Genomic DNA, 11,305 nt, shown 5'->3' on the forward strand with positions numbered 1-11,305 from the left:
ACACACACACACACACACACCTGAAACCCGACACCCGCTGCTCAGCAGGGTGAAAGAGGACTGAATGGAGATCCACAATTAGAATAGAACATCGCAGTGAAGGGGAGACAGAGAGAGAGAGAGAGCCCGGAAGTCCCCCTAACCTCCCCACCCCGATCGGAAGATGTCTCAACGGCCTTAAAAGAAGACCCAACCAAGGCCCCGTCCCCGTCCCCTGCCCCCAACCCCCCCAACCCCCCGTGGAAGAGATCTCCAACAAGCGGGGTGCATCCTCCGAGGATTCCTGGAAACGTGTTGTTATTTTCTTTTTTGCGGGGGGGTGGGTGTGGGCCCTCCGCGCCCGCGCAGTATAGCCACCATGAGCTGTCGGCTAGAGTCGTCTATTACACCCCAGCTCTAGCCCCCATATATTCCCCCGTGTGTGTGTGAGTGTGTGTGTGTGCGTGTTTGTGTGTGTGGGGGGGGGGTATAGGCGTAGGTAGGGGTGGTGGTGGTGGTGGTGGAGGGCTCGCGTGTATGAGTGCGATGGCGGTGTGCGTGTGGGCGTCGGCCCCCTTGCTCTTCCTGGGCCTGTGCCTGTGCAGCACGGGGGGCCAGGGCGCGCGCGGCGAGGTGCTGGAGTTCGGCGGCGTGTCGGGCCAGTGGGGCCGCTTCCCCGTGTGGAACGCGTGCTGCGAGAGCGTGCTCAGCTTCAGCCTGCGGACTCACAGCCAGGAGGGCCTGCTGCTCTACCTGGACGACGAGGGCTTCTGCGACTTCCTGGAGCTGCTGCTGCTGCGCGGGCGCCTGCGCCTGCGCTTCAGCATCTTCTGCGCCGAGCCGGCGGAGCTGCAGTCGGCGGCGGCGGTGAGCGACGGCCGCTGGCACGCGGTGCGCGTCAAGCGGGACTGGCGCAACACGTCGCTGGAGGTGGACGGCCGCGCCGAGGGCTGGGCCGAGGTGAAGAGCAAGCGGCGGGACATGACGGTGTTCAGCCCCACGCTGGTGGGCGGCGTGACGCCGGAGCTGCGCGCCTCGCCGCTGCGGCTCACCTCGCCCGGCGTGCGCGAGCTGCCGCCGTTTCGCGGCTGGCTGGCGGGGCTGAGCGTCAACGGCACGCCGGCGGCGCTGGAGGGCTCGGAGGGCGTGGCGGTGACGGCGGGCTGCGGCGGCGAGGAGGAGCGCCGGTGCCTCAACGGCGGCCGGTGCCGCGTGGTGGACGACCGGGCCGTCTGCGACTGCTCCGACACCGGCTTCCAGGGAGACGACTGCAGCGAAGGTAAGAAGAAGCAGCCCCCCACCCCCACCCACCACCACCACCACCGCGTCTTAAGAATATACACACGCTGGAACCTCATCCACGCACCGCCTCATCCTTCACACGCACGCACACACACACACACACACGCACGCAAACATGCACACACATACACGCACGCACATTTGAACAATTCATGTCCACACAGGTAGAAAACACACAAGGACACAAGCATTACAGGTGCAGTTCAATACAAAATCATGGCACATGTCTTCACGAATCATACAACAACACACACACACACACACACACACACACACACACACACACACACACACACACACACACACACACACACACACACACACACACACATGTCCCTAAATTCACGAATCATACAACAACAATGTCTCTCAGCACTCCATGGTGCAGTCGGTGTCTATGCCTACACATGCGCACACACACACACACACACACACACACACACACACACACACACACACACACACACACACACACACACACACACACACACACACACACACACACACACACACACACACACACACACACACACACGTCCCTAAATCCACACGTCTGCATATTCAGTTATTCACCCCCACAATATTGTCGGAGTTAGTTTGCTGAGCACATATAACATCCCTATAAATCAGTCAGTCCTAGATGCTTATTCCTCAATCACCACCGGTCTGACAGGCAGCGTTCACAAGCAGTGCCATGGCATGCATGCTGAATATATATTATATTGATTCCTTGTTGCCGCCCCGATACCTCCTGAAAAAACCTCTGGTACGAATCCACGGGGCTCAGCTGCAGCTAAACCCTTCTCCCATGGAGCCCAGTTAGTTTTATCAGGGTAGGAGGCTGAGGAAGATAGTGTGTGAACCGTTTGTTTTGGAGACGTTATTTCAAACGTAGTACCGAAGGAGTCTTGAGAGATTTGAGACAAATACCTGAGTTTCAGTTGAAAAGCCTTGGTGTAAGCCTTCGCTATGGGCTGTGTTTGGTGTCTGTGTGTGTGTAGACAAAACACAAAGCTTTAAGACTGTTTTTCATTAGAACCTGGAGCTAAGCGGCCGTGTGGAATCCAGTGGTTGGTTGGTTTGGTTTGGTTGTCCATGTTGTAGTGGGTATCACCCGTTATGTGTTAACCCATTTTGACCTGAGATCAGATTCTAAAAATGTCTTCTACATCCTGACAGTTTTCTGAAAAAGCTATGTTTCTATGTCAGTTGTTCTTCGATTTTTCAAAAATAGCAGACCTACAAGCTCGTAGCGCGCCACTCGGTGGCGCGCTACGAGCTTGTAGATCTGCTATTTTTCAATAGCTAAAGCATAACATAATGCTAACACCAAAAGGGGTTCCCGATCAAAATGGGTTAAGACGGTTTTTCATTAGAACCCAGGGCTAAGCGGCCGTGTGGAATCCAGTGGTTGGTTGGTTGGTTTGGTTTGGTTGTCCATGTTGTTGTGGGTATCACCCGGTATGTGTTAATGGATCTGCATTGATTCCAGATGCGGCCTTCAGAAGGAGCTGTCCATACGCATGGGGTGCTGGATTGAATTATGGGCACGTTCGTCTATCGCCTGCCCATTTTAGTGCGTAATGTAGTGTGTGTGTGTGTGTGTGTGTGTGTGTGTGTGTGTGTGTGTGTGCGCGCGCGTGTGTTATTGCGTGCGCGTGTGTGTCTGTGCGTGTCAGTGAATGTATTGGGGGGAGGGTTCACTCATTGTCCCTATGTCGAAAGAAACTGTGATTTGTTTTTATCACAATGGGCGTAAAACGAAATCTAAATATGTTCTATTGTTTCTATCGCCCGAAGGTATAATGGGAATAAAACCGGAAGTCTTGATTATTTTCTATTGAATTCGAAAAGACAATCGTGGCCCTTGGCTATATATACCGAGGCAAGATGTGCCTTTCTTTGGTCAATATTCAAGCGCCGAAACACATGCAGCGCATTGGAGGCCACCGTGATGATGGTCATTAGGAGATGGCACTAAAGCGCTGCCTAATGACCTCAGCTGCCTTGTTATGGGCACGACCGAAAATACCACACACACCACACACACACACACACACACACACACACACACACACACACACACACACACACACACACACACACACACACACACACACACACACACACACACACACACTCCTCTACTCCCCCCGTCTATACTCGCGCGGCTGTGATTCAAGCTTCAGTTCGTTTGCTGACGAAATCTCAGTTTGTTTAATCGTTGGCTCCTCTCTCTCTCTCTCTCTCTCTCTCTCTCTCTCTCTTCCTCCACCACCACCACCACCTCCACCACGACACACACAAGCCTCTCTTAGCTTGGCTATTGATTTTTCAATGACGCCGAGTCCGATGATGCATGCATCTGCCAGAACAGTGGAGTGGCCTTGCTTTGAGCCCCCCAAGTACCTCCCTGTATACCTCCCCCTCCCCCACTCAGTGGTGGAAAAAGTATACTCACATTTTGTACTTGAGTAAAAAGTATCAATACTGTCTGCAACATAGAAATACTCTGTTATAAGAAAGAGCAGAAATTCAAAATTCAAGAAGTATTGGTATCAAAATGTTAGCCTGGCTAATAAGCCAGACCGAATCAGCCGTTGGCAAAAACAAAATTGCCTGCTGGCGGAGGACAGTGTGATTTGAGTCTGGCTTATTAGCCAGGCTATCAAAATGTAGCCTATATAGTATATAGGCTACATTTTGATAGCCTGGCTAACGTAAGTATATAGTATATACTTACGTTACGTATAGTACCAAAAGTAGAAAGTAGCCTACTCTTTATGCGGAATGTCCCATTTCAAGTTTTCAAATGTATGAAAGTGTTTTGAAAATGCCAGATCTACAAGCTCACAATGTGTCGCATCACGGCGCATAGTGAGCTTGTACATTGGCTATTTTCAAATAGCTGTAATGTATATACAGTAGGGCTGAAGGGGTTAATGCATGTTTTGTAATACTATCTATACTATCAAATCAAATATAAATCTACAAAGTACAACTAGTAATTCAAGTTTTCAAATAAATGTGGTGGAGTGAAAGTGCCTTTTACTCATACTCAATTACTAGGCCTACATTGGAATTGGAAATACTCAAGTAAAGTACAAATACCTCAAAATTGTACTTACTTATCCCATTCAGTGCGGGAACCCCTTTTGTTGTTTTAAGCATTATGTTATACTTTAGATGTTGAAAAATAGCAGATCTACAAGCTCATAGCACGGCACCGAATGCCACGCTACGAGCTTATAGATCTGCTATTTTTGGAAAAAATCATGAAAATGTGGCGCAAATCTTTGAATATTATATTCTTTCAGAGCGAACGTTTTTAAGTCAAATCTCTGGGGGGGTCTCTGGAACAACATATTTTCAGATGGGCGTCCGTGGCCAAATACAGATAATTCTGGGGGTCCTTGACATGAAAAAGGTTGAGCACCACTGACTGGTTTTTCAGAAAACTGTCATGATTTAGAAGCTTTTTTATTGTTTTGTATCGTCCTCAGGTCTAAATGGGTTTAAGTACAGTACTTAAGTAAATGTACTTGGATACTTTCCACCACTGCCCTCTCACTCACTCACTCACTCACTCACTCACTCACTCACTCGCCCAACCCTCACACACACACACACACACACACACAGTCACACACACATAGAACATGCGATTGCACCTTTAGTGGACAGCGGTCTAAGTTACCATGGAGACTGAGGGGCTCCATACTGTGAGTATCCGCCCTCTACTCCACCCCCTCCCCCTCCCCCTCCCCTCCCCCTCCCCTTCCCACACCCCCGATGATCCATCCTTTCCCTTCCACTTCGCATTTAAGTACTCGGTCGCCATGCACGACTGATTAATTACCGTCATTCGGTGATCGCGTATCAGAAGCCAGTATATATGTCTTCTATGTATGAAAGCACGTCGCGGAGACACCGGAAATAGCCGATCTACAAGCTTGCCGCTGATTGTCTATTTTGGTTTATCAGTTATATTTGACGTGGTCAAACTATAAGCAAATGGAATACATGTTCAGAAGCTCCTTTAATAAACATGCACGGTCTCAGAAATGTCACGAAAGCAACGGTTAGACTATAGAGCCTCAATCCGGTGATATCTCCAGCATACACACAGGATTGGAATACTAATACTTATCATCCATCCTTGCGCATTCTCAGTCGTGATATTTTATTTTCTGCTTTATTCCATGACCTCGGCTATAACGGCTCCATCGGGGCCCCCTGTGTCAGCAGTCAATGTCACATGGAAGTGTCACTTAAGGTGCTGCTGTCAATACTAGGGTGTACGTATACGCGCACGTGTGAGTGTGTGTGTGTTTGTGTACGTGCCGGGCTTTCCCCCCGCGGTGTGACGGACGGTGACTGCCTCTGACGAGTGGCCCTCGTTGCAGGGTTTCGTCGAGGCAGGGGCACTCAGCGGCGAGGTGTCCATGAGTGGAGAGGAAGTCACGTGTGAAGCATATACGATCCGCTCGGAGCGCGGCGCAGCCCGGCAAAGTGCTGATGGCGAGAGAATGTGATCCGGACGCAGTCTGATGCTGTCTGCTGGGGGTACAGTGGGAGAGGCGTGTGCACACGCACACGCACGCACGCACACACACAGAAAACATACATAGATGGGCGCACAGATACTATACAAGCATTAAGAGACAGTGCACCCAGTTGAGTGGATAATGAGATGCTAACACAACTCTGGCAGGAAGGAGGGAAACGTGATTTTACACGCACACACACGCACGTGCACACGCGCGCACGCGCACAGATGCACACGGTTGTTTGTGGGCTGAGGGCTCCGATGTCACCATTAGCAGCGGCAGCGTTACGGGCTGGGGGCCGTACTGTACACCGTACTGTACACGTTATAGCAGTGGTACAGGTCTACGGGCTATACCGGGGGGTCGCTGGTGTGCAGCAGCGGGTGTTATTGGGGAGGATCACGGAGGCCTTCCTATATACGACCATTTTCTCCCCCCCCTGGTATGCAGAGCACGACACCGTGCTGCTGTGGCTTCTTAACCCGTTTCGACCCGAGGACGATTCTACAAAGTGTCTTCCAAATCCTGACAGTTTTCTGGACCCCAAAAGGACCCCAAAAATGATATGTAATTGGCCCGCCGACTCCCCTCTGAAAATATGTTTGTTCCAATCCAGGGACCCTCCAGAAGCAAAGATCTGAGTTAAAAACTGAAACTCTGAAAGAATATATATTCAAAGATTTGAGGCACATTTTCACGATTCTTCCAAAAATAGCAGACCTACGAGTTCGTAGCGCGGCACTCGGTGCCGTGCTATGAGCTTGTAGATCTGCTATTTTTCAATAGCTTAAAATGCTTAAAATACCAAGAGGGGTTCCCGCCCAAAATGGGTTAAAATGGGCTCCATTTATTATTATTATTATTATTATCAGGTCAGAGCGGTGGCTCTCAGGCTTTTCCGGATCAGCGACCGCGGCTTGAAAGTCTCGAAATGCATTTTTTTCCTCCCAGAGTGTGTTTATTTTAATGAGCAATCAATCGATTGTGCTGCGGCTTGGATCAATTGGAACTAACATGAGCCCCTTCCTATTCATCGGTATCGCAATGATAACTGATATACTGATGATATATATAACTGATATAAAATGATTCAAATCTTAGTGTTTTGAGAGTGTTGGGTCTGTTCACTGACAACTTTCATTTAGACCTGAGGATGATTCTACAAATGTCTTATAAATCATGAAAAAAAACTCATGTTTCTATATCAGTGGTTTGCAAACATTTTCATGTCAAGGACCCCAAAAAGTATATGTAATTGGCCGCCGACCCCCCATCTGAAAATATGTTGTTCCAGGGACCCTCCCAGAAGCAAAGATTTGAGTTAAAAACGTTCGCTCTGAAAGAATATAATATTCAAAGATTGGCACCACATTTTCACAATTATTCAAAAAATAGCAGATCTACAAGCTCGTAGCGCGGCACCGAGTGCCGCGCTACGAGCTTGTAGATCTGCTATTTTTCAACAGCTAAAGTATAACATATCCGGAACGGGCTTCCTTCCTTCCGCCTTCCTGTATCTCTGGTTTCAGCCACGCAGGAAAACAAAGACATCCAGTCCAGTCCAGGACAGGACAGTGACGTCACAAAGCAGCCAGGGAGAACTGTGCCATGGAACTGCGGTTTCACGGGGCGCTGACAGATTGTGTAGTTCCTCAAATTATGCAGACAAGCCTCTTTCAGTTTATATGACGTTATATAATTGTAGTATCATAGTATATCTTCCAAAAGCACCAGCTGTGCAGTTTGGCGGGTCGGTCGGTGTCTAGCTCGCCTTGTCAGTGTGGGCATATCTTTCGGTGAATTATAAACATGTTTTTTTTTGGGCAAGGTTAAACCGTGTCTGCTAAAACTCGGCCCTTTTTTAAAGCAATATGGAACATTTTGGGGGAACATTCGACAGTACACCGTGTTCCTGTACCGTGATATACCGGCGAGCACACATACTGTACGATACCAGTAGCTGCAGATTTTCTTGTAACTATAATATGAAGAGGCCGAGGGTTGGAACAGAAAGTTGTGTTGGTCGAGTTGCATTTTGGACGTTTGATAGTTCTATTTCCACTCCCCCCCGTTTGTGGATATCAAAGTCAAGACATGCGGTGTAACCTTGTAACATATTTTTTTGTCAAACGTGCTGGCAGTGGCACTCGGGAGGGAATTTTGGCAGGGATATTCTGCAAACGGTTCTACAATGTGTCTGCATATAGCACTGCTTTTATAGGCATATATACTGTAGGTTTGCAGTATAGTTTCGGTGTGCATCAGGGGGATGCATCGGCAGTGCATGGGAGGTGGTATAGGTGATTCATTGTGCCTTACTGACTTAATGCCTTAATGAATGTTTAAACACACTGGGATTATTCGTGGAGGAGCAGAGGATTGCCATGGTCGTGTTTTCTGAGAAATCACATGATGGTACTGCAAATGTACCTAGGGGTGCTTGCTGCTGTTATAGATTTCTTCGTTTTTTGTTTTTTTTACGGTGTGTGGCTGATGGCCAAGCTGTCGAGAACAAGCTTTATATATACTTGCATGTACTGTACGCATAATCCCCTCAAAGGTAGACCAATCAGAGCCCACGTTTCTTCCGTATAATGTCTTCTTTATGTACATGAAACAAACAAGCAGGAAATGTCGACGTTTTAAAACCCACGACGAGCGTGAAAGTGATATCGTAGTAGTCAATATTCCGTGCATGTACTGTAAGACTATTTATTTCAGCAAATCTCTCGACGTTGCATCAGCATTCTTCTTGTGAAGTGGTGGTTTTGTACTTGGTATATACTGTGCAGTGCATATAGGCGAGGAACGAAGATTGCTATTGTGGCATATCTCTCAAAAGGGCCAGAGTGTCAATGCAGGGATGATTATGGGCCAAGCCCGAAGGGGCGAAGGCCCCTATTCTTTTTATACCGTTTCTTTTTTTTTTTTCTCCAGCCACTTTTTACTGTTCTGGCAGTTCTGGGCTGCTGCTTTCCACAAAATTCGGCAACATGGTAGACTAGAGGGTCATGAGAAACGGTCCAGAACGGAAGCTCACAGTGATTCGTCAGACGACCTCTGACCTTTTAGATCTCCCAATTATATGATTGTATGAATAGGCCTATCTCACAGCCCCCTTTCCACGTAGCTAGTGGTGTCATTTAACATTAGGCATTTACACTTTTTTTCTCTGGAGAATCTAAGTACATTTCCTAATGTTAAAATGTCAAAGACCGATAATAATATGAAGAAAACACAATGGTATAACAACTCAAATAAGTAGAATAAACCTTACCTTTACAAAACGGTAGTTTGTGGCTTGTGAAAATACCTCTTTTAACATGGAAGCCTATGGACCGAAAAGAAAATAACACCACTAGCTCCAAAAGGGGGCGTGGAAAGGGGGCGGGGAAATGCTGTGAGATAGGCCTATTGTAACAGCTGAAATCAATAATATATCAGTATTGTGATATTAACCTGAGGGTCATGAGAAACGGTCCAGAACAGAAGCTCACAGTGATTCGTCAGACGACCTCTGACCTTTTAGATCTCCCAATTATACGATTGTATGAATTATATGATCCACTCTATCCACTCCTGGGACTTGGGTACTGTAGTCCTGTCTAAAAGTGAAGCAGCTCGGTGTTGACATACACAGCACAGACCGAGCAACTGCTCCAAACCCCACATTGTTCATTATTTCGTCTAGAAAAGCCTTTATTTTCAGTTATTTTCTGTTGTTGTGGGAGAAACAACCCTTCAAGAGCAGGAGTGCCTGACTTGGAAGACGAGAGTGTGGTGTCTTGGGATGACGTCATGCCTCTCTGACTATGAACTGAATTATTTGATTGTGAATAGCTTTTTTTTCTTTATGGCTTTATTGCTCTTATGGCTGCTTGCAGCTATATATATATATATTGCAATTAGTGCAGCTTTGTTAAGGAACTGCAGTAGTAAGTTGGTACAGTATCAATGAAAAAAAAAGATAAAGGGGCCGATAGACAGTTCTCTTCTTATTTGACTAGCCGGAGTGGCAAATCGCTAGTTACAGTACCAACAAAGATTACATTTAACAAGGTTTATGGCGTTTTTTATTGGCAGCGGTTGTGTAGAAAATGTATCTTATAAAGGCCGTTATTGCCATGCCAGTTTCTGCGTGCTGGGACTGCAGTTGTCTCTTTGGGGATGTTCATTACCATTACTCGCCTGAGTCTTGAGTTTCATGTCGTGTAGATGTGGCGGAGAGCAGACAAGAGCGCTTGTTATGCATAGAAGTATTGTGTTAACCTGGTGTTTATGTCATCTTGAACCGAGTCACTTTGTATGAGCAGCGCACATGATGTTTTGATGGGGAAAAGAGTTAAAAGTTTCCATCCTTTTGGCTCGGGGTGCCTACTTAGTTTAGACTAGTCATTGGTTAGACATGGGTTAAGGTTAGGTTTAGGTGTGCTGCCCCGTGGGAGGTTAGGTTTAGGGTGAGGGTTTGAGATAGGTTGTAGTTGTACTGCACCCTTTTGGCTCTGATTGAATTTAGAAATGCATGTTTGTTGTGACGGACAGACAGTCCTATAGGCCTCCACAGCGTTTGCATTGAATGAAGACATCTTTAAAGGCGGCCGTTCGACCCGAGGGTTGCGCTCATAATTAACCAGAATAACCCTGGTGTCTGACCCTATTTTGCGGATGCCGTTGGGAGAAAAATAAAAAGCCTAGGCATATATTATGCTTAGCGTTGACCAGCTCGGTGGCCTTGTGTTTGGAGTTTAGAGCCCTGAGATTGGAAGGTCGTGGTTCAATTCATAGATATATATAAAGTCTAGATGGCTTAAGGCGGAGTTTCTGACGTCGTTCACCCGGTCTTACTTTGGGGCTACAGTACAGTATGTTCAATGGCAGCTCAAACAAAAACAGTCATAACTCGCTCAAATCTTGACAGATTTACAAACGGGTTGGTTTATTACAAACGTTGTCAACGTGGCTATGATTCAGGACGCGTATCTGCTTAATTTAGTTTTTTTATATAAACGTTGTATAAAAGCATATAAGTATGCGGACGTTTATAACAAACCAAACCGTTTGAAAATCGGTTGAAAATGTAGCAAGTTGTGGTTATTTAAAAGTACATGCCCCATAGACAAAATGTTATGTGGCCCAGAGGTAAGATGGCCGCCACGTAGCAACGTCGCTCTCCATTGGCCAGAGCGCGGGTGAGCCATCTAGCTTTCTTATATATATATCTATGGTTCAATTCCTCGGCAGAGTCATACCAAAGACTATAAAAATGGAGCCCAATGCCTCTCTGTGCTTGGCACTCGGCATCAAGGGTTGGACTGGGGGTATAAGTCCTTGCGACATAGGGCTCACTCAGACCTTTACAGCATTGTGAGTGTCATGGCCGCCCCAATGCATTTCCAATGGAGGTCACATGGTCTGTTGTATGGCTTTCAGCTGTGTTTCGACTGCCCCCTCCCCCTCACACAACACAAATGGTG

At 47.3% G+C, this 11,305-nt stretch overlaps 1 protein-coding gene across 7 annotated transcripts in view; it reads left to right on the forward strand.

The window, feature by feature from the left end:
* Nucleotides 1-516: 516 nt before the first annotated feature.
* LOC306915214 (neurexin-1a-like) overlaps nucleotides 517-11,305 on the forward strand; it is a gene marked incomplete at both ends in the record, with an annotated part of 158,034 nt that continues 147,245 nt past the window's right edge. For 4 of the 7 annotated variants that reach the window (XM_079492489.1, XM_079492486.1, XM_079492488.1 and 1 more), the window contains one exon: nucleotides 517-1,258. In XM_079492489.1, coding sequence (XP_079348615.1) covers nucleotides 517-1,258 — 742 coding nt within the window. The remainder of the gene's footprint in view (nucleotides 1,259-11,305) is intronic. The other 3 variants (XM_079492491.1, XM_079492490.1, XM_079492492.1) reach the window with 2 other exon arrangements.

The sequence above is a fragment of the Electrona antarctica genome, assembly GCF_951216825.1.
Source record: "Electrona antarctica genome assembly, chromosome: 22".
Classification (NCBI taxonomy): domain Eukaryota; kingdom Metazoa; phylum Chordata; class Actinopteri; order Myctophiformes; family Myctophidae; genus Electrona; species Electrona antarctica.